The 26,228-nt window shown below is 42.5% G+C and overlaps 3 protein-coding genes across 8 annotated transcripts; all 3 read right to left on the bottom strand.

Annotated features, from left to right (window-relative positions):
- Window positions 1–1,468: 1,468 nt before the first annotated feature.
- LOC117144617 lies at window positions 1,469–3,164 on the bottom strand. Of its 2 annotated transcripts, none has more exons than XM_033309911.1 (4): window positions 2,927–3,164; window positions 2,377–2,653; window positions 2,114–2,295; window positions 1,469–1,775 (listed from the first exon to the last, which is right to left on the bottom strand). In XM_033309911.1, the coding sequence occupies exons 1-4, from the start codon at window positions 3,125–3,127 to the stop codon at window positions 1,635–1,637; spliced, it is 801 nt and encodes a 266-aa protein (XP_033165802.1). In that variant the 5' UTR covers window positions 3,128–3,164; the 3' UTR covers window positions 1,469–1,634. The 2 variants fall into 2 exon arrangements, with proteins under 2 accessions (XP_033165802.1, XP_033165803.1); XM_033309912.1 differs by having other exon boundaries at window positions 2,404–2,653.
- A 2,722-nt stretch (window positions 3,165–5,886) lies between these two features.
- LOC117145109 lies at window positions 5,887–7,336 on the bottom strand. The gene is made up of 2 exons (XM_033310629.1): window positions 6,880–7,336; window positions 5,887–6,557 (listed from the first exon to the last, which is right to left on the bottom strand). The coding sequence occupies exons 1-2, from the start codon at window positions 7,319–7,321 to the stop codon at window positions 6,079–6,081; spliced, it is 921 nt and encodes a 306-aa protein (XP_033166520.1). The 5' UTR covers window positions 7,322–7,336; the 3' UTR covers window positions 5,887–6,078.
- Window positions 7,337–10,135: 2,799 nt separating this feature from the next.
- LOC117144699 lies at window positions 10,136–25,798 on the bottom strand. Of its 5 annotated transcripts, none has more exons than XM_033310024.1 (10): window positions 25,490–25,798; window positions 21,030–22,688; window positions 19,486–19,722; window positions 19,082–19,338; window positions 16,716–16,894; window positions 16,239–16,571; window positions 15,409–15,598; window positions 13,548–13,658; window positions 13,293–13,471; window positions 10,136–10,774 (listed from the first exon to the last, which is right to left on the bottom strand). In XM_033310024.1, the coding sequence occupies exons 2-10, from the start codon at window positions 21,679–21,681 to the stop codon at window positions 10,633–10,635; spliced, it is 2,280 nt and encodes a 759-aa protein (XP_033165915.1). In that variant the 5' UTR covers window positions 21,682–22,688; window positions 25,490–25,798; the 3' UTR covers window positions 10,136–10,632. The 5 variants fall into 5 exon arrangements, with proteins under 5 accessions (XP_033165915.1, XP_033165914.1, XP_033165916.1 ...); XM_033310023.1 differs by having other exon boundaries at window positions 25,504–25,798; XM_033310025.1 differs by having other exon boundaries at window positions 19,486–19,719; window positions 25,504–25,797.
- Window positions 25,799–26,228: the final 430 nt, after the last annotated feature.

Here is a 26,228-nt window from a genome sequence, read left to right as displayed (position 1 = left end):
CTAGCGCCACACTTTTGCTCGGATCGTGCCAAAAAAAAAAGGTCCGAATGATTTAAACGGTACGATGAATTGCCATGAGCTCGTGTCTTGGCTTCAACTCAATGCTGTTGATGATGATATGGCGATGATGATGGTGTGCTGACCAAAACAGCGTCGAGCGATTATGAAAGCGGCGCCACCTGTCCAGGTGCCGCCTGCCCACACCACCACAATCCTTGTTCGGAATCCTGCGACATCGGTTCGCTCGCCTGTTAAATTGGCTTAAATTCTGTGAAAATTTCCAACAGCGAGGGGCCAGTGGCCAAAAATGCCTATATTATTCCGATTTTCACACTTTGTTGCACGCCCAACACACATGCAGTGAAAATGGGTGCTTGACCCTCGAAAAGCATTCAATTTGAGCCCAAGGATATGTATGCATAATATAAAGAATGATTCGAATTTACTTAGAAACTGTTTAAATCAAAAAAGTTGAAGGTTTGAGTTGCTCGACTTTATCGAAATATAAAATATTTACAAAATGCTAATTAGTTACGAGAAATCACGAAATCTCGTTTAAATGCAAATAATGCGAATTAAATACAATATATATACATTCTATAATATAAGAACGATTTTACATATAATACAATTAGGAGTTACTTTAAAATTTTAAATCAAAAATATGACTTTGCTCTTCAAAGTAGAAATTCGAATTCATGGAATTCAAATCGAATGTCCAAATAGAATGCCACATGTGAATTCCGGCGAGGAGCTTCCCGGTGCATTTGAGCGTGGACAAATCTGAGGCTTGCTTTCATGACAGGGATTTATTGCGAATTTTTATTTTCCATTTGGGCCACCCATCGATTCATGTCCGCTGCAAGACGTATAGTACGCATCGGTGAGCCGCTTTTCTATCGGAAAATGTCCCTGATCCATTGGCACTTGGTCCCTTTTTGCTGGAGCCATGGGTTGGGAAGACTTTCACTTTTCGTCGCCCGGCGACTTTCGCGCAAGTGAAAAGAGGAAATTTAAATTTTTAAATTATGTGCAGTTAATCAATTTAATCGACTCTTCCAGCCGGGCCTCAAACGCGGCTTGAGTGGAATATTTAATTGGATTCGCCGCCGAGGGTCGACGTTTGCTGCGGATTAAATTTGGCTAATTAGGACACAATTGCTGTTCCGGCGATGGCTCATACATATTGTATGCCGAGTGAAATTGGCCGAGACGCTCAGAATGCCGTCGAGTTAGGGTGGAAACGTTAATTAGGCCTGTTGGCTAAGGAATTCAAGCGGTGCGGTTTTAGCCACAGGCTGCTTTTGGCCGGATGTCATGGGTTAACTCTGTGATCTGGACCTTTGGCTTCAATGAACAATATCGATTTCAGCATATTCAAGGCATTTATTTGTCTACTTTATTTTGGTGTTTGCTTCTCTGCTTGCTTAAGCTCTTGTTTTCAATAAATAGTTAATAAATATTATAAGTAAAGTCTAATTAAGTGGGCAGCAGCACTGGGAGTGTGAAACAGTGGCCCAAAGTCACCGAATATTCCTAACAGTTAACAAATGATTCTGTGCTTTTGAGCCCACTTGCTGGCTTCCAACTGCTCCTCCGGGCTCTCAGGGATCGCAGGGGTTCATCCTTGTGGTCTAAACGTAGGCCTGGTAAGCCAGGGTTTGGGCCAACTTCTGCGGCTGCTCGACAACGGGGGCGGGAACGGAGCCAAAGGTGCGGCCGTCCCAAGGACCATGGGCGGTGATGTGGGCGGTGTGATGGTGATCATGAGCAATCTGGGGGACAAAACAGGCGTGGTATTAGAAACCTAGAAACCGATCGGAGCTGAACGTATATATTCAATATGCTAGTGATGGTTGGGTAGTCAGTTTTGTGGTTTGGTTGGGAAGCGGGAGAGTGTGGGCGAGGATTCTGGCTCGACTTACCCTGCTGCTGCCGCCCTCTCGACTTCTTATACATACATACATGCACTACAAACGACTCTAAATTGATATTCGAACTTTGAACTCCACGCCCAACATCATCCCCACACACAAAACGCTGACTAATTACCACATCCAGCGAATGCCTGGAAGACAATTGGAGATGCGTTTTAGTATGGCCGCCGGCTTACCTTTTTGCACAATTGGAAAATGGCCAAACCAACCGAGACAATGAAGGAGAAGAAGCCCAGGGCCAGGGCGTTGAAGGCCTTGATCTTCAGGATGCCAATGGCCATGGGGATCACTGTGATGGCCTTCAGCAGGATGAGCACCAGGATGGGCATGGCCAGCTTGCGGAGACGGTGCTTCTTGCCTGCAAAATTCACACAATTCCCAGTTGTAGTAGGTGCTAGCCAGTTGGAGTGGCATTAAGGCATGCGGAAAGTGAACCCACCCTTCTTGAAGATGTTGCCCTTCTTACCCCTGGCTTCGACATCGGTGCCCTCATCGCCTTCGTCGCCGTTCAGCTGGAGGTTCAGGCTCAGCTGATTGTTAACCAGGTTGCGGGCCGAGACGGTGACCTTGGCATCGGCCAAGGGCAAGTCCATGCTCACGTCGTGTCCACGGATATAGTTCTCAATGGCGTCCAGGAATCCGTCGGCACTGCTGGCACGAGCTTCGTTGATCGGCGTGGTCTTCACTCCATTGGTGCGGACTTCCAGGTTGGAAACCTATTTAAGCGATGTACATAGAATGGATTTATGTTATAATGACTATCTAAATATCTGCTAACTAATATGCTCAAAATCTATGAGTATTTTGTATTTCACAAACTTAAGGTAAATATTTTACTTAGTGAAGTGTGAAATGAAATAAAATTTAAATAATAATTTTAATTAATAATAGGTGCAACAAAGATCAAAGTTCTTTAAAGAGTATCTACTTCTTCATTTATCCCCATTAATTTATTTTGTTTCCCCAATTCCCAGTAGTTATAAGCTCACCTGGAAGCTGTCTTTGCTCATCACGTTGTCCACGAACCGCATGGCCCGCTCTTTGATGCAGGCCATCGAGTCTTGGCCACTGGCGCACTTGCTCTGCTCCTCGGCGATGAGCCGCTGCATCTGCTCGGTGGAGCCACCGGCTGCCTGTCCCGCCGCCACTAGGGCCGCCACACCAACGATCACAAGGAGCAACTTGGCCATTTTGCTGTTCGGGTTCTTTTATTCGAGGTTCGCTGGTCAACGGACAACTGGCCTCTGCGCTGGCACAAATGCGTTTAATAATCGTTTTTCTATTGTTCACGATTTTTATACTCACTGGATCTTTAACTCGTTCGCTGCCGAATGGACGGGCAAAAGAAATGGCCGGAGAAGACATGAATGAAGCGAACGCGACAGAGCCGCTCCAAGTTTGTTATTTTTGCCTGTGTGCGTGCCTCGGCGCACCACGTGTCGTATACTTAATGTGGCTTTATTTCGAACGCGTGCCACTCGCATCCGAGAGTTTTCTATGTGGGTGGATGGCTGCACTTGAAATTATTTATATCTAAAGTACCTGCGATGCTTTTTAAGCTGCTCTTCATTTTCGAAAATGGTTTAAATTGAATGTTCTCCTTAATATAAAATGTTTGCCCTTTGTTTTTGTATTATTATGTAACTCATGTGGAAAATCATCAATAAATATATATCTAAAATATATATAAATAATATACGCTAGTAAGCTATAAATTAATCGAATCTTATTAAGTACTAAACGTGGACAATACACATATTTTCTTATTATAGGACCAATTCCTTATTTTGGTTTAGAAAAATCGTTCAAAATTGTAGAATTTACACAGCCTGGAAAATATTGTATAAATATTTATTATTTATTTGTGTATGACATAATATTTTGAATTTGCCATATATTACGTAAACGAATCAAATAGTTTTCAAGTGGCGCATTAGGGTATGGAGTCAAAATCAAAATAATCACACAATCTGTGAAATTTCTCCAAGTGTAGGAACGTCATTCAACAGTCTGCGCTTATACTATGAAGTGCCATTGGGAAAACCGAAGATGGGGAGTGAACTCTGCCATTAACTGATTGAATTTGGTCACAATTAACTTGCTGCCAGACATTTGGTAATTAGCTAGGATCCTACAGATTCAATATTTTTTGCTCAAGTAAACTAATTTTAGAAACTCTAGTGCAAGCAGACTGAGGGGAAAGGGAATAGAGCCAATTAAGTTGCGGAAAAAGTATAAGTTTATAATAACAATTGTTCTCCTTCGTAGTTTTCTCATTAAAAAGGCGTTTTCTGCGGACTCTCTTGAAAACTGACAATCGATTAGAGGGTCTTTTAAAAGTATTCATGGTATTTATTGTATTCATTGTGTTAAGAAATCCTTTCTCATTAGATTAAAGCCATTTGCTCGTAACAGGATGTAATCATAGGAACTTCGTGTGGTCATAATCCGTTTATTGACCACCGGAAACTAGCGATTAATGTAACGCAACACATAATTTTATACGGCCGACTCACGCCAAATTGCGCAAACTAATTACGGCACTCAATTCATAATAATAATTATTAATTTGGGAAGAAACATGAAGGCGGACAGGCCCAATGGACTTTGGTTGGTCGGCTGCCAAAAAAGTGACCACCTACATGTCAACGAAGTAGAAAGTGCTTTTCCTCAACGAAAGCGAAAGTGATATACTCCTCCAGCTGCGATTAATCCAAGTCATGCGCTGAATTTCGAAATACGGTTGAAATATGAATCTCGTGCAATGATTACGCGTTTGTCGCCATGAAAATTGATTTGATAGCAACTCGGCCATTTTTTCGGTCTTCGATGTGCCAATGGCTCGGTCAAAAGTTTCACCATTTCATTGGCGGACAATTTGCCATTCCGGTCGCATTTCTTTTCGAGCCAATGAAATTGGAAAACTTTTCATATTCCAAATTGTTGCGTAGAAACGATAGCCCAGCGATGGCGGCCAAGTGCATGCCGTTAAATATAAATGAAGTGTCGTCGCTCAATGGTGATATTGCTTTTCAATTTCTCGTTTTTTACGCCGTTGAATTATCTTTTTTTTCCTTGGCGCCACTGCCATTTTGCATTGTTTCACGCCATCGCCGCCGACATTTTGGCCAGGAGATGTATGTTTGCGGCAGCTTTCCAACCCACCTGCGCCAGGTGAGGAGCTTCGGTCGGCCGGGGGACTTTGGCAATTGATATGACCGCAGCGCTGGCCATCGATTTTCACTCCGGAACAGACAGAATGGCAGCAAGTAGGAAAAGAATGCAATAAACAAATTGTTCCACTTGGCTTTCAGGTTGATTTTGTACCCCGTGGCGACAGGCATGGCAATCCCCTGAAAGTATGTTAAGAAAATTAAATATTTACAAGCCCACAAATGAGATGGAGTTCCATTTTTACTAGTACAGATCATAAAAGTTAATGAAAAGATTAAGCTAAATGTATATACCAATCGTTAGAAACCCACTCCTTAACTTGACCATATAACAAGTTTTAAAGCTACATAATGAGCAAAGAAACACTTTCTTTTTGCAGTGTATTTCTAGGGCAAAGCATCTTCTTCCACGTGGCATATAAAAATGTGTGCATTTCATTACGGATTCCTCAGTGGCTTCCCCCTGCTCGCTGTTTTCAACTCCTTGAAAGTCTGCTGAGTTTTCTAAAAGTGCTCATTGGCATTTTTATCAGGCACTTTGGCCAGAAGTTGCACTCATTATTCTGTGGCATTTCATTTGCCGGAATCTCCTGGGTAAATTCAACAGACCCCCAAAGTGAAACTCCGCGCATTAGAAAAGTTTTGGGGATAATTAGCCACTTCGCTGAGGGGTTGGTACTTCACTTCCAAAAAAGTTTTCAATTAGGCACATCGTTTTTGCATGTTTTTATTGCAGTAATATTTACACAAAGGGACACCAGAGCTAATTCCCACTTAGTACCTTTTAAAACGTCCTGGGGGTTTGGTTCTTTTTGTGGTTTTTTGCTTTGTACACTTCTCAATAAATAAATAAATAAATAAACAATACGCCGAGAGCGGTGTGTTTCAGCTACTTAACTTAAAACGAAATAAATAAGGTTGCAGTTTGGCCGAATTTCGTAAGGGGGTTTTGGTCTCTAGACTCGGGTTCATTTCTGACCCGCGTAGGCCAAGTCCTGGGCATCCTGCGGCTCTTGCGAGGATCGGGCCCAGGCATGTGGATCCCAGGCGGGCGAAGGGTGCTCCAGGTGCTCGATGTGCTCCACGGGCAGGTCCACGTGGTGATCGATGTGGTGCTCCAGATGATGATCGATGTGATGCGGCACTATGTGCTCGATGTGGTGGGGCACCACGTGCTCGATGTGATGGGGCACCACGTGCTCAATGTGATGCGGCACCACGTGATCAACGTGATGGGGATAGTGCACCACCTCGTAGTTGACGATCTTGGGCTTGGCAATCTTGAAAATAACCAAGGCTCCAGACAGCACCAATGAGAGCAGGCCCAAGGTCATGGCCTTCCAGGTCTTCAGGGCAATGAGTCCCAAGGCCAGTGGCACCAGCACAGTGGTCTTCAGTTTCAGTCCCAGAAGGAAGGGCAGAACTGCCTTGCGGATCATGCCACGTCCTGGAAAAGTAGAAAAAATAGGGCTTAGAGTTGGGTTGGGATGTAAAGCAAAGTTCACAAATCATATAGTTCAAATCATCCTAACTGATTTACTTAACTTCAGAAATACAGAGGTTTTTGAACATGACATTTGCCATATCTAAATCAATTTAACTTTGTTCAATTTTTTATAATGGTAAAACACAAACATAATAACTATCAAGACTTTCTTCTGAATTGATAGTTATTTTGAAAAATCGTAAGTTTAATTGGAATTATAACATGGAAAAGGTAGCACTTTTACAAACTGATTTAGAACTTTAAAAATCTTTTGAATTCATACCTTGGTTAGCAGCTGCCAGTGGAACTAATCCTCCCTGAGTGAGTGGATTCGACATGAGGAAGTCAGGCACCAGGGAGCGGGCTTCCGAGGTGCGGAAGTACTCCGGAGCCTGGATCCTCAGCGAGTGGCTGCCCAGGTAGCTATCGATGTCGTCGAAAAGGCGCTCCTCCGGGTTCATGGATCGGGACTCGACCTTCTCCGCGGTACGGACGATCGACAGGCGCTCGGTGATGCGCACCTCCGGCTGCCGGAGGGCGGAGTTGAACCACTGCAGAGCCTTGGGACGCACGCAGGAAACACTGAGGTCCTTCAGGCAGCCGTGGTACATGTCCAGGGCCAGTTGGGTGGCGGACTGGGGCGCCACCTGACCTTCGGTGGGCGCCGAGTGGGCGGCGGACAGCGCCGCAAGGGCGACTATCAGACAAGCGGCGGTGCTCTTCATCCTTTCGACGGTGGTTAGTCCTCAACTCTCTCTCTGGTTCGGTGGTGCGGTGGTCAGGTGGTTAGGTGGTGCGCACGCGTTGGCCACTCAGCGGGTTATGCAAATGTCGCATGGGCACCGCTTGGTTTTTATACGACGGTACTTTGCTAATTGAATTGCGTATGCCAGGTACGCACGGCGCTCTTTTTCTGCCCACCGCTTTGGGCTCCAGCTTTAGCGACCATTTCGCTTTGTTGTCAAAGTCATGGAAAGCGCAAGTTGACCACCTGAGTTTCACCTTTGTGCAGGTATGGTCTAGCTGCGCTTCTGGCCTCTGATTCTATTCCGATACTCGAAGTCTATTGGGTCAGGCGGACGTTTTATGGGCACGCTGTTCTCTTTGTGGGAGGAGTAGGAATTCCTCATTGCGACGATTTCCCGCATAATACCCGCCATAATGGGCCGCACATAATTGAAAGTTATTTGATGGCTTCTTCTGCATCGACGGCCGGGGATCCGCTCGTAAAATCAAGTGCCCAGCAATCCGAGGTGCGTGCCTGGAAACCCAATTAGAATACCACTCACCCAGCGCCCCTTTCTTCTCCAGTTGCCTGCTGCCGAGATTGGTTACTCGTTCGTACCCACGGGGGGCAGTCAAATGCACCTGCTGACCACTGAAGCTTAAGAAATACCATTTCATTTCATTCTCCATTGTGAATCGAGTCGCTTTGATTTGTTCTTTAATAGATATTAATATTTACATTCCAATTGTTAGAACATCTAAGAACATTTGCATGGAATTAAATGAATTCTTAGCTGAGGTATGTTTGAAGTTAATTGTTTAATTTATCTCCTGTGATGTAGGGCATCAAAAATTAAATCAAAACCGTTCTATGACTTCTGCGTTATTACAAAATAAAATGTATAAAAGATTTAAATAGAGTGAAAATAGATCGGTAACCATAATCACAATGTGGAATAGCCGTTAACCACCGATTTTCTGTAATTGATTTGCGAATAACTGAACCTTGAAGTTAATTGCTTCTTTATGGAAAAACATTATGGTCAGCGGGGAGTTGATGAGCCTCAGTAAATGGGACTGCGGTTAGCAATTAATAAAATATGACTAACCTTTTTATGCATAGTTTCTAGACTTAAGTAATTAGTGCTTAATGTTAGTGCTCTCAAAGTGCAGTTCTGATGTATTTCGAATTATTATTTAAATTATAGGAGAAAGAAAGATCCCATTCACACAAGATAATATTGTTCTTGAACTTTCAGATCTAGGTGAATATATTCTAGGTGAATATATTTAGCAAAAAGCTACCTTTCTTAAGTTATTTGATATTTTAAGTACCACCCCATATTCTAATTATAATAAAAAAAAAAAAAACCTAGTGCAACGGTATAAAAGAAATTAGGCCCTTAAATGAACTTCTTTCCCGTCCCAATTATATTTTTTCCTTCAACTTAAAGCAGGTAAACTTTTTTAAAACAATACTCATGTTACTGGAATTAATTAACCGTGTTTGGAGTGTGCAACTTGATTTCATTAAAAATTGTTCGAATAGCGGAAATGTATTGTGGGCCAAATTTAGACAAGCCCAAGAAAATTATAAGGGCCGAGCAGGGGGGAGTACTTGGGCTGCTTTGGCATTTAATGAGCTGCCAATTTGGCAATCGGTGTTTTGATGTCAGTGCAGTTGGCTGGGCCCAGGAATCTTAATGTCTTACTTAAGCTTCCGCTCTTTGTTGTATTTTTTGTGCCTTTTTTTGTTGGTTTTCATTTTGCTTTGTTTTTTGTTTGGGCAATACCGAATACTTATGCTGAAAAATAAGTGAAAGCTTTGCCATTTGCGTGTTAATTGCGCCTGGAATTTACATAAATATTAATTTCAGATGAGTTCGTGCTCGTCATGGAGACATCAAAGTCGCCCCAACACGCCAATACATTGCCTAATAAATTTATTTATGCAAATAGGTTCCCTTCCATTTCGAATGTTTGCCAGCGACGACAATTAGACGCCATTCCTGCTGAGCCCACAGCGCCTTGATTTATGCAAAGAAAACATGTTATTATCGAGCCTGCTGGTCTGAGAGAGTGATTCCCAGCATGTGGGTTTCGAAAATAACCTTCTAAAATATTGATGAACATAGCCTGGATTAGCAGCATTGATTCCAAAGCCAGGCGGTCGAAGTCAAAGAAGTATAAATATTTATGCCAAATTACACCAGGTCCCAAATCAATTCAATTTTGCTTTTATGATTGATTATGTTGTGCGTGGTTCAAACGAAATTAATTCAAGAAATTATAGTACAAATTGTAATTAAATTATAGCTTAAAAGACTATCAGATACCTATTACCCAGCGAGCGAGATGGCGATATGCAAGCAGGAAATAGACTGCTCTCCAGATTACTTACTGGCTCCACCTAGCGGTTGTTAAATTGCTCATAACTTTTTAATGAATCAAAAAAGTCTTAGTTAGTATTTCATAAAATAATTTTAGCATTTTAAATGTTTAAAGAGAACACTTAATTGAATTTCAGCTTTATTGAACCTTTTAATTGATACTTGTGAGTATTGAATTTATTGTATAATATATTAAAGTTTATACCTTGTTGCACATTTAAATACACCATATGTTTAACTTGAATTTTCAATCAACAGAGTGGTTTAGCCTTCAGAATTATTTTTATGTTATGTATTAAAAATCAATTTTTCTACTTTTATTTGTGGCAGCATTTTCATGAACAAATATTCGAGTATTGACTAAATCTCTCTTAATTCCTTTATTTGCTTCAACCTGACCGCCCAAAGTTAGAAAGATATAAATTTAACACAATTTCAATTTATTTTCCATTTTATGTGCTGGCGACAAAAACTCCTCTAATAACAATTTTTGCGTATTGACTAATTGAATTTGCAGCCGCATCCGTCTGGCCGGCAATTAATAAACATTCTGATTTCATTATATGGTATTTTTAGTAAATTGTCTGTGAATTATTCGTGTGCCATTCACGAGTGTGTGGGAAATTTAAAAAGTGTACTGACCGCAGCCGATTGAAGTGAATAATTTGCATGTAAAATTGAACAAAATCAGAATGAATATTAAAGCAGCGGCTAGGTGACAAAAAAAGCGCAAATTGACATTTAGTTTTTTACCATTCGACTACAATAAATAAATAAATAAGAGTCTAACAAATAAATTAAGCTTAGCCTAAGTGTTTTAGCCTATTTACAGTTCGGTTTTTAACAAGGAAAATTTGACTTCAAAGTTGCTCGTTCACGTTTAACGTCTCTCTCTCTCTCGAAGATTGGCGACCTCCGGCTCACTTGGCCGGCATATTGCACTGTGGGTACAGGCTCGGGCAGTCCTTTTGATCCTGACCATCCCGGGCAGCCTGAATTAGCCGGTAGAAGCGACGCACTGCCTCATTCGCATGCGTTACGGGCTCCAGTTCGCTGGTATCGCTGCAACAGACACAAAATGATAAACTTTTGCCCAACAACTTTCGCGTGTTTAATTAAATGGTATTTTCTGCAGATGCTTCTCATCTTGCTTTTATATACACTCGAAAATTAGATGACTGCATTTAATGCATGGACTTGGATTTTGGGATTCCTAGTAAAGGCTATACTTTAAGCTATAAAATATTCCTTTATAACCTATTATAAAACTTCTACTACATATATAGTGCTTCAGAGGTTATAATTAAGAAAAGCTGAACTTTTATTCCCATTTAATTTAACAATTACAACGATAATAATACATATCTTATGTAATATAATGTTGATTAATTCCATACTTTTTGCTATAAGTTCTAATTACTATAATTTAATTTTAATACCCAGCGCAATGAAATACTTTGGTTTTTGAAACAGATTCTAGGTGACAATTTCTTTGAGTGTTTTTAGTTTGTTACCTCCAGCTGCAGGCCTTAGAGTCAAAGCCAAAGCCCATGAATGTCTTTTTGTTGGGTGCCAGGAAGTCGGCTAATTAACTTTGCCACTTCGGCCCATCGCAGTAAAGTTTTCATGGGAGCAGGTCGACTCGCTTTTGCGTACTTTTGGGCTTACAAACACGCGCCTTTTGTGTGCCAGACATCGTGTTTCAGCCAAAAGCCACCGACACCAATTCCTCATCCTGCCGCTCGTGCAATTCTTAAACTGGAGGCGTCTGCGGCAATTGATTGAGTGGGCGGGGTGTTGCTAATGGATTTCATGTGACTAGTCAGCCATGCCAGAAGGTGGTGGCCGGAAAAACACACATCACATCAGCCAAGGAAAAACTGATTCCCTATGCTCTTTGCCCGTCGAGGAAGAATGGGAGGACGTGACCTGGTGCCAGGATGTGTTGTCTGACTTTTAATGTGCTCCAGTATATCGTCCTGTATCTTCCGCCTCTGCTACGCAAGTAAGTAGCTACAGCCGAATGAAACTGGCCCAAGGTCCTGGTAAAGGTCCAGTTTTTCAATTGAATTTGATTGGTTAACCATCCATGAGGACTTTTAATTTGTTTGAATTTCTTGCTTGGTATTCCTAAAATCGTCTTCTTTGATCAGATTTATTTCCATTGTTTCGGTAGAGTTATGCTTAACTAAATTACTTTCTATTGTTCACAGCTATTCTTTTAAAGTGCATCTTCGAGTTTGTATGTACATACCGGTGTCGTATTATTTTTAATTAGGCCTTTGTTATTATGCCTTACCTTGTTGATGGAACAATAACTAAGTCTAATTAAAATATAAGGACCATTGCCTTCGGCTGACACTAAAATTGTTTTCATAAGTTCGATGCTCTTCCGATTGAATTGGAATTCGGGGAAGCAATACGCTTTCAACTAATTATGATTGTTGTCATTATAGATGCGCATGCCTGCAAACAGGAGACGCTCTAAACAAATGCTGGCTTTCATTAGGCCAATTTATTTTAATTAATATTCAACTACGATGACCGAAAACCTGAGCTCCTAGCCTTTGTCAGTCGGCGTCCCGATAAGGCAATTAAGCACACTTTGGGCCACTCAATTAATGACTTGTCATTGGGCGCGCCGACTCATAAATCATACGAACATAAGGGACTAGGCCTGGGACTAGGTCTCCTCCTGGGACACCGGGCTGTCATTCGCATTTTTGTCAAGGCTGTTATCTCGGGCCTAACAATTTTGCACCCATTGTTGTCGGCGCGGAAAAAAGTCCATGGGCATGGCCCGAAAGATAATGAGCCATGAGAAATATGATGAATACGAAATGGGAGTTTATCTGGTCTGCGACATGCTCGAGTGCCCGCTGAGTGACCGACGTGGGTGGAAGCCACCTAAACTCCACGCCACTCCACTCCGCTGCACTCCACCCCATGATGATGATGGTGACGCTGGCACGCGGCTGTGGCAGGCAGTTCCACGTGGCTGACCATGTGCAGTGTGCAGTTCAATTAGGAGATGCGATGCGACAGCCACGAACTTGCGACGACAAGCTGCACTCCGACAGCCCCGAGTTCCACTTTCTTTTCACGCTCTTGCCTATTAATTGAAAGGCAATGATGGGGCACCGAATTCGTGGTGGGCCATTAAGCCTTTACCCGCAGCGAAAACGCATGGCAATTCAACTTTGCCGGCAAAGCGGCAAAATGAATCTCAGTTTTGACTGCCTGACATCACAATTTGCAATGCCTGCGGAGCAATTAGAGCACAGAATGACACGTTTTGTGGCAAATGACAAGTCGGAGTTCACGGCCCACATAAAGCCATAAAGACAGCCCGACTCGGGCGATACCACTACTATACACTATTTACCATTTACCACTACTATACACTATGCTCTCAGTTCGTGTTAACTACGAGATTTAGTATCTGATGTTAAGTAAAGTTTACAAAGCCTTAAATACCATTCTTGCGCTAATCCTTTACACAGACCTATTACTACGTTATATATTTAATGATAGTTCCATTATTATCCGGTATTTGGTATAATAACTATTAAGGACTTACCGACTCAGCTCCGCGGAAATGAAATTGCTGTGCGGACTGTAGGTGGCCGGATCCTTGTACATGCTGCACACAATGCGCTCCTTGCATAGGTCGTTTTTCACTCCGAGCTGCTCGATGATTTTGTCGATTTTCAGCAGAATGGGACTGTAGAACGGATCGTAGTTAAGCGGATACAGCGGCTGGAAAGTCACAAAAAGTGCACAAGTTATTCATCATGGTGGGAGCTGAGAGCGGCGGATGTGGGCAATTGCAAACCTGTCCATCCTGCACGAATGGCTGGTGCTCCAGTATCTTCTGCTGCTGCTGGATGAGCCGCTGCTCGGCCTGAATGCGGATAGCCTCCTTCAGCTGGGCTGCTAATTCGGGCTGGAAAAAAATAGAGGACAAGAGGAGAGACATCTTTTAGCTATGCACTGGAAAAATCGAACTACTTGACATTTATTTATTATGGTAATGATTATAAAAACGGCTGCAGGATATAACATTATAGAAAGTTAATCATCGACCGAATAAAGTTGTTTCCCTTTGTCAAAAACAATATTACAAAGAAGGACAAGAATGTTACAAAGAAATAATGGTGAAATAGATATCATTTAAATTTAAGATTGTAGACTATAGTGTTGGGTAATGTTCCTTCTTTCAGGTTGAAGTTTAAAGAGTGTTTAAATGAAGTTTAAACTGATTGGAAATCAGACCAGCGGACCTTAGAGATAAGCCTTCAAGTGGGATTAGTTTCTTCGGGAAATCTAATTATATCTAAAGTTGCAAACTATATCCATAAGCTTTAATAACATGCTGTGCGACTAAGTCGAAAACGTGGCACACACATTATGTGGGAAGTTGCAGCAAATGCCAGTTTGTGTGAAAAGGGTTGAGTTTGCGTGAGCTGCTAACCTTCTGTGGCGGACAGCTCATCGGACCAAACTAAGCCCGCTGGCACACTTTCACGACAACTCCGTAGTTCCCATCATATTCGGAACTTGGTTATGGCGAGGTGTGCTCATTTAATTGAGTTGAACAGCAGGGTGTTTTGCAAGTCAACGGATTGTGCACTCTGCCGGGCAGTGCAATGGCAAAGTGCATTTTAATTATGGCTTAGTTGACAAGCCGAAAGCCGGGCCCACATGGCCGGCATTTTGCTCACTTGAAAGTGAAAACCATCACCATGTCTCAGTCAGTCAGTTAGTCAGTCAGTAAGCCGGCTGTTAGGCTTGTTGGTCTGGCCAAGCTGTTTGCCAAGCCATTCAGCTTGCAAGCCCTGCAGTTTGCAGTCCGCGAAATGGTGTCGCTGGGCAAAAAGAGAAAAGGAGTCACCATACACACACACGCCCGCCATGCGGACAAGGCAATTTGCATCATAGGAAAACAATTTGCACTTTTGAGGAAAGTGTCAATAAACACAGCCATGTGCCAGACGATTGTTTGCCAGTGAAACTGCAGCAGCCTGCTTGAGTGCATCGTTGTCCAGCTGTGCAAATGTACAACCGGCGAATGGAAGCCCCTAATGATGGGACCAGACCAGAAGTAGTTGGTGGCGGTGACCGGCTGCTCGGAAAAGCGCTGGCTGGGAAAGTTACAGTACTCGGGCGACCAGTCAGCAATAAATATATTATAATTCTTCCCAGGTGATTTGCTCAGTAAAGTTTCCCACATTGTTTCCCTTACTATATGTATATTTATCCCAAAAAAATACGCAGGTGTATCAGTAAACTAAAAGTGGATTTGCATAGCAATTTAAGTACATAAAGTTCAACTTGTGTTTAACAAAATGAAATGGATTTCTGAAATATTTTTGAAAAATTCTGAACAAAGTGCTTATGCTGAAAATACCTTTTTGTTTCTGGTAACGTTTCCAGTTTTTAACTGCGAATTATTCACCCATTTGGTTACTGCAAGTGTATGGAGTATACCTGCACCCATTTTATTAGACCTTGTTTTGTGTGTTTTAAATGGAAATGACGCAACTCCTGCTACCACCAATAACCATATGTGTGGGATATCTGATTTCACAGAGTCCTTTTTTATCTATGTACAATAAATGCACATGTGCGAATTCCGTATAAATGGTGCGAATGTGGTAGTAAACATACTTAATGGTCTGTAATGTGATACGCACCGAAAGTTGTGGCTCCTGAACAGCGTGATTTGCCTGCTGCGGCGGTTGCTGCGGATGCTGATTGTTGCGCGCTGGATCGTACTGCGCGGCAATTTGTGCGGCTGCCGTCAGTCCGGGAACATTTTGCGGCGGATGGTGTCCCTGTCCCGGGACGTACACCGGATGGTGCTGCGTGTGTGCCGGCCTTGAGCTGGAAAAGCGAGGGAAATTAGGTGCCGCTGGCAGGTGTGGCTTGGTGGGTGAGTGAGTGGCTAAGTGGGTGGGTGGGTCAGCCTGGGCTGGGGCAATAGTGCCATTGGAGCGTTGAATCAAATTTCCTTTTCGCTGCTCTTTTTAATTGGCAACAATTGCCAACCAGCGGCGGGCGTTGTTTGGCTTTCATTAAATAATTTTAATTACATTTGGATAAGCGGAAACGGGAAGGACATATGGAGTGGTAAGAAAACAAACAGATACCGGAAATGGGTCTTTAAACATAAGTAACAGGCTACCGGAAAATCGATAGTAGTTGATATAGGGTCAGGCAAATTAAGTAATAATACATATTAAAGATAATTAGCAGATAATAAAGCATTTAGAACTCAATGGTTATCATACAAAAGAGGAAATATTAAACAAAATAAGCATGGATTTCTGGTTTGCAGTGCAGACTGTTGTAAAGCAAGACATCACAAAATACAAGGACTTCCCTCAGGGTTAGTAGACTATATTAAGGCCTAATTTATGGGTTTGTGGTGTGTTGAGTGTTTTTCTGTGGCGGTGCTAGTGAGTTTCCATGTGCGTGGGTGTACTTGTTTGTTGGTTTTCGGTTGCCCCTGAGTGGCATGTACCTTTGTTTGTCCTGACTTTGAAATGGGTTTAAACTGTGACTAGAGGCTTGTACTTTCTGAGCACTTAATTGCTGTTGCAGCTGAAGCTTGAGCTGCTGCTGCTGCTGATGCTGCTGCGTCTGCTGCTGCGCCTGCTGCTGTTTGAGTTGGGTGGGTGGCCTCGCCTGCTGGGTGACAGGCCATCTTTGATGTGGCTGGTGCGTCTGATGTTGTGCCTGTTGTGTGGTGCCAAGGCCCCAAGCATGCAGGACCCCGGCGTCATTCGCCGGGTGTGGCTTAAAGAAATGGGCATTCTCCTCTATTTGTGCAACGCGATTTATATCGCCTATGTATCTATGGTTCGGTGATGCAAGTCGCATGCGGGTGTGGTATGTTCGAGAGTGGTTTAGAAACAAGACAGAGACACAGACAGTTACAGTAACAGTTACGGATGCGGATGCGGAAAGCGTGAGTGCTGTCTAGAGAAGCGGAACTTACTCGGATCCCAGGCCAGGACCGCTGTTCTCCCAGGCGCCCTCGAAGTGCTCGAATCCGGGTCCGTAGCTCTCGTGCACCGGAGCGCCATGGAGATAGGCGGACGGATGGCCCTTCGGCGGGTGGGTATAAATGATTTCCGGAACCGAGTGGTGCTCACCACTGTGCCATGGCGGAACAACCTGTGAATCAGAGAAAAATAAAAAATATTAATCAAACAAATCGTAGACTTTACTATCTGTTACTGGAAAATATACCCTCGGTAATTTATATTAATTTTATTTTTAACTTTTTTCTGCACAATCCATTTTGTACTTTTCCCTATTATATCTATGACTTTTTGTTTACAAAGTTTGATCATAAATTAATCAGGAATAACAGTCGAAAGCTTTTAGCTGTGTTGTTCTATGGAGCATAAAAAGGATATAATATAGACACGAGACTTGGACTATAATTCTGTAGGTCTAGCATTTTGACTTATTTTAAAGGCGTTGATTGCAACACATTTGTATTGCAGTGCTGCCATGGGAGACTCAACGTTCAGAATGTGTAATAAAGCAGTCGGTGCTACTATACAAGGCTTCGACATGACATTTAATAAACTCGGCAGCGAAACTTTTCTCATTGCTCTGGATGGCTTCCCTTTCGAGTGCTCCCCTCAATCTCGAAATCTCGTTGGCTATTTATAGTCATGTTTGAACCGACCAAATAATACGCATTATTCTGGCGACTTTGTCTTGGGAATGAGATGGCTTTAACTCAGAAAGTAGGTTCAATGACTGCCTGAATGTCGTGAATAACGAACAAAATGCGGAGATATGTATGCGACTGTGTCATTGCCTGGCAATTGGACTCGAGGTTGAAGTTCTGGCTATTATTTCAGATTTTTATTGTGCGCCAAGTTCGAATCGTATTTCATGCTGTGCGGCCTGAAAACTTCTCCCAGCAAAGAGGTGACAAACGCTCACAAACAGAAGACATGTTAAGTGGGTGTTTCTCTGTCCTCATGGCTGGATGGAAAGTCTTTCACTTTGTGATTTAATTTAATTTACACCGAGTGCGAAAGCAGACAGGGCAACCAGCGAGCATGTTTAAAGACTGCATGTTGTCTGGCAAATATGCGCATTTCATTGGCCACCCGGGTGTAAACTCACACTTGGAATTCATATGAGCTACTCCCCTATCGATATTCCATTTTTTTATGGCCGCCAATGCTTTCCTCTTTCAGCACCTGAAATGTTAAGAAATTCATATATTCCATAGGGGAACAAGATGAGCTGCAAGTGTTCCCCGTGGAATCGCACTTTCTCCAGCTGTCGTAGTTGGTCTAAACGCCAATAAACGACGTGTGTAAAGGATTATAATTGTCTAAGCGGTCGTTTTATGCAGTAAACTAAAGGGGAAATCCGACTCGAGGGAGGATTGCCGTATGCAAACATGGAGACCCGGATTATCCCGACAGCTCAGGTTCCTGGTCCCAGTTAAATTTCAACTCCTAGCGGCATTTTCGATTGCGTATGCGAGCATAAGCATCTCATAAATACGAGTATCTACGCGTGTGCACTCTTTCGTGAGAAAACCGGGTGGCAACTGACTTAGCCATGTCTGTTCCCCACTAACGGCCCAATTGAAAGACGGATTTGATTTGACGACATGTCAAGCTGCGAGCTGTCTGCGTCATCGTGAGCTCATTTCGAGATTTCCAGGGCACGTGCTATGCCAACTTGGAGTCGGGAACCTTCAATGGAAATACTTTTCAACTGGCGGCGGAGGACGCGCTTTTAGACTTTTCTAATTGAATTTCCGGGGACGCGAACAAAAGCGACTTCCGACCGGCAGGCCTATAGACAACACTGAATCCCATCGAGATTATTAATGAAATTTCTCCAAAAATACGGCCGAAATATAAGCGGCCCAGCCCAAACCAGTTGGCAATACTGAATGGAATCGAAGAAATTTTTTTTTAACCGAATGTAATATCTCAGTGTCATCAAAATGTATTCGTTTTACATGCGTTGTAAAATTTACACACAACAGCAGATACAGCAAATAAAAGAAATGTTGAGTAAAATGACTACCAATAACTATTAAAATTCATTTTAAAAATGTTTGCCAATTATAATGAAATGGTATTTTTATGGGCTTTTAAGCTGCAATCAAACTAACTAAAAGAATTTTTTAAGAAATACTTTAGTACCATTGCAATTTTCACGAATCTTATGCCTTTATCCATGACTAACCTACATTTTTGGCAAACAACTGTTATTATTTTAAGTCAAGTTAAGTAATTAGCATATGGTTTTCTCTCGTCTCTAATTTTGCCAGTCAACTTTCCAGTTGCAATTTGTGCAATATCATCTGGTGCTTACCGTGTGATGATGATCGATGAGGTGATGGTGGTGGTGGTACTTGGCGGGTGCGTGATAGGATTGCTGGTAGTGCGAGCAGAGCTTGAAGAGATGCGACAGCGCTGGGAACAGGAAGAGCAGGAACTTCAGCAGCAGCTTCTTGGCCGCACCAACTCCGATGACGATTGGCAGGAGCCAGAACAACTTGATCTTGATGATTTTAATGATCAGCAGCAATGCGAGGAATGACAGCACCAGTTTGCTGCGTAGAAATTTTTCTGGACAAACGAAAGTAGCAATCGAATCAGACTTTTGGATGCCGTTTGGCCAGAGAGTGAAAGCGGCCTCTACTGCAGAACCGCATCTGCATCTGCTTCAGCATCTGCAACTGCGTGATGGGGAAACAAATTGCGAGTATTACTTACGTATCTTCTTCTGGATTATCGCCCCGGCCAGTCGGGCCTTGACCACCTGTTTGGGAATCAGCTCCAGCTTGGCGATGATTCCGTTGCCTTCGATGGCCCGCGGCGAGATGCGGAAGGTGGCGCCATTGAACATAACCTCGGGCAGGTCAACCTCCAGATCGTGGGTCATGGCAAACTTGATGCTCTTGCCATATAGAGCGCTGGTCACTTCCTCGATCGGGGTTTCCGCACTGGCTGCTTGGGAATCGGGGTATTAGAGAATTTATAAGAGTGAAACATTTATGAGTGACGCTTTTGGGTTAATGAAAGTTTTCCTGAAAGCGATTTCCACCACTCGGCGGCATGCTGGATGAGGATGTTCTAGCGCAACTTGAAGTAAATATGCACATCCTAAAGTTTGCGTTGTACTTAAAAATAATTTTCCATTTATATGCGAAAGTGGAAGTTGCGCGCTTCCGCTTGGAAACATTTTCGTAGGGGCTAACATTTATAAAGACAAATTTAAGCAGCTAAAATTAGACTGAAATGTGAATTGCCGAAACATCTTCATAAGCTAATTTGGTAGATTTCTCCAGTTTCGTTGTAAATTGCTTATATTGTATAAATGGTAAAATAGATAAAATAGACTAAAGAATGTAAATGTTTGACTATCAATTAAAGAAAGAATAAATAAAGTAAAAGCTTACTAGTTACTAATGGCTTCTTAAACAATATTTAATTAAATTAACTTGGAATACTGATATTTATTACTAATACTTTCATAAAAAATTCTACTGCACCATACCAATATTTATTTATTTACTTAAGATAAATATTTTGAAATCTATTCATATGCTACCTCTTTAATTCTTTAATACTTGAAATACTCCCAGCTAATTTAGCATGTTCCTAATGGTTTCTAGACGCTTACATAAGTCTTGACCGACCCGATGGCTCTTAATGGCCGCTTTTTACAATGCTGGCCATGCTATAAGCCAAAGAAAACATCTGATGTGATGTGATGCCTGGTAAATGTAAATAGCCGCATAATTGAGAGCAGTCAAAGCGCCGTGACTCACATAAACGGGAGATCGTTGCTGCGGCAGATACTTTGCTGCTCTCTGGCGCAGCTAAAATCGTAAAAAATCAAATCAAAACGCGGCAAGTGAAAGTTACTGGAAGTGGCAGAGGCATTTTTTTCGGACGTGCTCGGGTATACATAGCTATACAAAACGAGAAAAAGAATCGATGTGAAAACCGATCGCACACATAAACGCGAGCATAGACAAGGGCTCTTACATAAGTTGCTTTTAGCTAAAGTTAATTTGAGGAAAAGATACCTAATTTGAAAGCGAGGATTTCGTTGTCAGCTAACTGGTCTGAATTAAAAGCAGCCAAAACCTTTAAAGCGAACATTTAAATTCGTATTATCACTGTAGAAACTTCTGTATTTATTCAAACATGAATAAATCTGTGGTATTTATATTATGATTAGTTATTATTTATCTGGTGACCCTAGCTACAAATCGAACCCTTAAAAGCACATAGATTTCCTTGCCACTTACCGGCACGTGCCTCCGAGTGTTCCTCCTTCTCCTTGTCCACTTGGTAGTCCACTTGGTTCTTGAAGAACTTTAGCCTTTGAGTCACATTCACGTCCTGCACATCCAGAGCGGTATCCAGGTAGCTGAAGACGTTCTTTTGGAAGCAGGATACATCTGGCTTTAGATAGCAATCGCGGACAAGGCCGTCCCACAGCTCGTTTCCACTGGCGAATCGCCGGGCCAGTCTGAGGAGCAGCGTATCAGTGGGAGCTACTTTGTCCATTGGCTTCCTCGTGGGAAACTCTGTGGCATTCACCAAGAAGACTGGCTCTTCCGGCGGCAGTTCCGTCGTCGTCGCAAGCTCCACATCCTCTGGGGATTCCGTTGGTGACTCGGTAACCATCTCCTGCTCCTCGGTTGGCTGTGATTCCATGGCCAGATGGCTCAAAGGAGTGGTGGAGAGATGACGGCCAAGACGACCATTCCGAGCCGTTCCATCCGCTTTGGCGGCCGAGTTTATTAGGCAGATCAAGAGGAGGAAAATCAAGTGGCCACTCGTTGATCTGGCCATGCTCACTGGGTGGCAGGTGCGATTTCTACTGGAGGATGTCCACTGTCGCTGGCTCTCACCTGAGCTCCAATTACGGGGCAAAGCACTGTATGTATTGGGCATTTCAGTTTCGTTTTATTTTGGTTTCACTCAGCCAGTTAGCAGCACTGCTGACGGCTCCTTCACACCTTCAACCTGCAGTTGCAAATGCAATTGCAAGTGCAATTGCTATGTCTTTTCCTATTGGAATTGCACCTTGGCCCTGCAATTTCAGTGCAACCCAACAGTTTATTTAGCTGATTTCACCGGGGTACGTGTTTGGGAACCTTTCGTTTTAGCGGACACAATAGGCGGCTTTATTGGCGAAACCATTAGCCAATCGACAAATCAATTTATGAGGCACTCGGCTTAGCACGCTAACTCAATTCCATTGATTGACGGACGATTTTTTTAACAGCTCAATTCTTTTTTTTATTGATTTTAATGTACTTTCTTCGTTGTGTTTGTTTTCGACTGGTTTGTTTGGAATTTCGCTGTCGCATTTAGCGCGTTTTCTATTTGCTCTAGTCGGCTATCTAGCTACCTGCAATTACTTCACAGCGACACACCTACGGCCTAACGGTTTCGTATCTGGAAGTTACTTGTATCTCGTGGATATGCAAATCACCTGTTCGCGCGTCTCGTGTGCGCATGCGTGCGCGTCTGGTTAACAACTGAGCGCGTTGTGGCCCAAACAGTTGGCCAAGATCATGGCCAGGCTTAAGGCAGACCGGTCGCTCTCTGGGTTTTCGCTCTTCTCAGCGGTTCGGTCGGTTGTCGATGACTTTTTGCAGTGCGCTATCGGTTGTATCTTGTAGCTGGTTAATGGTATCTTCTCCTGCATTCACACGTCGCTCTTCCTAGATTCTTCCGCCTCGCAAAACCTTAACTGTATTTCTTGCCGCGGCTGAAAGTTGTTTCGTCTACACTCGCTCCTCTATGTTTGTTTATCCATTTTCCAGTTAGCTTCGGATTGCTTCGAGTGCAGTTTGTCTGCTGGCTTGACGTTAATTTTCCTTGTAGTTTTTGCGCCGCTCTCTTCCCTAGTCGGCGCTTTTCACGGCCATTTGGTGTCCAATGAACGGGTTTCCCTACAACGACAAAGTTTTTTATGTTTTTATGGCGCCAATATGGTTAACAAGTACTTATTCCGGCAACTTAAAATCCAGCTATACGAGAAAATGGGTCAATAGACAGCGGACAGACTTGTAAATCGATGACCGGCCACAGTTTCTTTTTTATTGTGTCAAATTACAATATTCTTTGAATTTCGTAAAGTTCCTATAACGGGTCAAGATCGACTGATAAAAATATACGAAATGAAGTTATTAAATATCTAACCAAAATGGATTGTACAATACAGCTAAAGAATTGTAGAATATTCCTTTATAGATTTTCTATCATTCGTATCTAGCGTGATTGAGTCAAAGTTGACCTACTAATATTAGCCAATAAATGAAAATGTTCTAAAAAATAATCGTCGACAAAGTTTAACTTTTGTTCACAGCGATTGAATCCAGAACAGAATTGAAAAGCCGTTCTGGGCGACAAAAGAAAGCAATCAATTTGTCAAATAAAATCGCCATTACTTGTACCACTTCCGATGAGAGGAGCAACAAAAGATTTGTGGTGGCATACATGTGATATCTGTATGTATGACTTTTGTTGTGCCCGAGTCATTGAAAGTGCTTCAGCCAATATGTCATTTACGATCAAGATATCAATATGAGTGCTTGGCACTCTGACCGCATTATTACTGCCTTATTTTGGCTCTGAACCCGTCTGAGACCTTCCCGGCATTCTAATTAGCCCGAAAATAGTCGCTGATTTTGGGCCTAGACATGAAAGTCGAGCGGCTTAGCTGCTTATAATCATGTTCCGATGCAATCAATTAGACCGCATTACGCGCACAGCTGCATACCACTTATTATTATTATTATTTTTAACGAGCTGCTACTTAGTTGCTCTCTGCAGACGGTACAAATGCGTAATGTGCATAAACGACATGTGTTTCATGTAACGCTTCGCGATGTTATGGCTTTTCATATTAAAGGCATTCTATTAAAGTGCCATGGCGGCTTATGTCATGCCAACAGAGATAGCCATAAGCCAGCGAGTACACAATTGCTATAAAAATAATGGCCAGCTAAATCAAGTTTAGGGAGTCGGCGACAGCAGAACACGCTCCCCAGAAGAAAAAAAAAAATAAAAACCAAGCCATGTGATGTAAGTTCTTCGCGGGTTCAAGCCAAGTCGAAGACCCAGCTGCAACCGTTAGTTGCCTTTAAAGGTTAGCGGCTTAGAAGCGTAACTTAAGACTTCAAACATTTTAGTATACAAACTGTAGCTGAGTTTGGGCAGATTGTTTATTTTAATTTAGCATTTAGAGTAAACAGCAGAATGAAAATGGTTAGGTAATGAAGAAAGTAATATCTGTTGGGTTTATAATTTAGCTAATGTGGCTTCTTTTTATATCTTCGTTCCGATGAAATTGTTTGTGTTTAAATTAAATATTAACGGATTGTCGGTGTTGGCATAATTTTTTTGGGATTTATGCAACCCTCGAGAAACATTTGTTTACGACTGCCGTTCTGTTGTTGGCTTTCACTCGAGTGCTTTGTGCTCTTTTTAATAATGATTCAATTACATCTATCTTAATGGCACTTGAAATTGGCCAGCAGCTCTCGGCTGGCTGGCAGATTACGTTTTCGTAAGGTAACAAGCTTTCCCTGCGAGTTGTTTTTTTTGCCACTGTCAGTCGCAGCATTTCCGCGAGATTTTATTGCATTTTTATGTGACAATTTCTCGGGCTGACACGCATCCGAACATCGCGAATGCTCCGCTCGACGAGCGGTTATGTAAAGCTTCAAGTATATTTGCATTTCATTAAATTGTTCCGATGCCCGGACCGACTTTCGGTTTCAGTCGAACGCCTAGTGAATGTGGATTGCATCTAATAGATTGCTAATTTCACTTTGTGCGTGCCTGTAACTTAGTTCGCCAAGTGTGTGGTGTGATTTGTGCTAGCGTGCAAATATTTTGAAGAGTTTTTTAACTCCGTCTGCATTTCTTCGGTTGCGTTCCAGAGAAATCTATAGCAAACTCACTTTCGTTGCGGTTAACCAACTTGACTCACTAATGGCTTATTAAGTCCAAACAGATCGGATTCAATGTACTTTTTACCATTTTATCCATCTGCCAGGGAGCGCAACAAATTGTTTAAAATTACTGGCAATTATTGGCCCATGGACAATAAAAAGTGTAGTAAAATCAAAATCGAGCTCGGAATAAAAAGCATTATGCACATATGGCTAGGTTTATCGCCTGCAAATTATTCTGAAAGGTTTCGTTTTCAACTAAGTGTGATTATGTGGAGCGAACCACAACAATTGGCGCTTGGCCTTTTGCCCCGGCCATTTGTTTACATTCTTCTGGCATGCTCCTAATTTGTTTATCACTGCAAATAACTCTATTATTTTCGGTTTGCTTCGTTCTGGAAGAACTTACGACCGTCGAGCACGCAAGCCCAACAGCGAAGCACTAATTGGGATTCTAATGGGTATTAGAGCGCGTTGAGATTCCCATCTGGCATGCGCTAATAACTCAAGGTGGGCGGGGGGGAGGTCTTTAAGAAGCTTAAGAACCCAGCGAAGGCAGCTGGCGGAGCCAAGCGACCGCAGTGAATTTCACTTTTACCCACTGGGCCAAATGCACACGGACGACATGCATCGCATTTCGCCAGCAAAACGGGTTTCCATTTTTTCGGTTGATAAGTGCAACCGGCTGCCAGCTGTTGGCCACTCTTTTGTTGGTCACTCATGCAACTGAAATTGGGTCAGATATTTGCATGGCCATTCGATTGTGTAGGCAAGGTGCGACTTTCTGACTTTACCTCACTTTACTCACTTGCAACGACGGTGCTTCCCCGAAAATTAACACGCACAGTAACTGCGGCGACAAACACTGATCATCACCATTGGCTCATAATTCTTTGGTTGCTCGTCATGGCGTGGTGTCTAATTAGCGAGTTGTTTTGTTATTTGTCCGGCAGACACTTTCGCTTTTCACAAGAAGAAATTTGTTAAGTTTGATTTCCAGAATCCGTTGTGTCTTTCACTTTTTACGCTTGCTTCTGCCAATAAAAACAAGCAGAGTGGCGCGATAAACGTGGCTGACCGGCGAGCGTGGATAACCAACTGAATGGAGGCAGCTCCATCGCACCAAAGATGCGGCCAACTTTGGGTGTTGGTAGGTGAGTTTAATCGTACCAACACACATGCATTTAAATCGAGTCGCACACAGATACGAACTACCTTTCTCAAACTGGGAGAGAGATGGAGAGAAAGTAGGTACACCTGACCGCCTGAAAGTATGCCACAATTCTGCTGACTTTTTAAATGAATTGACGAGGAGTCGCAGTAAAGTCTGGCTAATCCGGATAACAAATTAATTTCCAGTTCCTTTTAAGCCCCTTTTTGTCTGCATAAATAGCTTTAAAGATTTTTAAAGTTTAATTTGACAAGAAATTTTTAGTAATTATATTATTAAATATTTTTTGATTTTATTTTTAGATCTGCAATTTATGACTACAATGCGTGCATGGGTATAAAAATAAGAATCTTTAATTCATG

This window comes from Drosophila mauritiana, chromosome 3R (assembly GCF_004382145.1).
Source record: "Drosophila mauritiana strain mau12 chromosome 3R, ASM438214v1, whole genome shotgun sequence".
Classification (NCBI taxonomy): Eukaryota; Metazoa; Arthropoda; class Insecta; order Diptera; family Drosophilidae; genus Drosophila; species Drosophila mauritiana.
The sequence above is the reverse complement of the archived record's forward strand: the minus strand, read 5'-3'. Positions and strand labels throughout refer to the sequence as shown.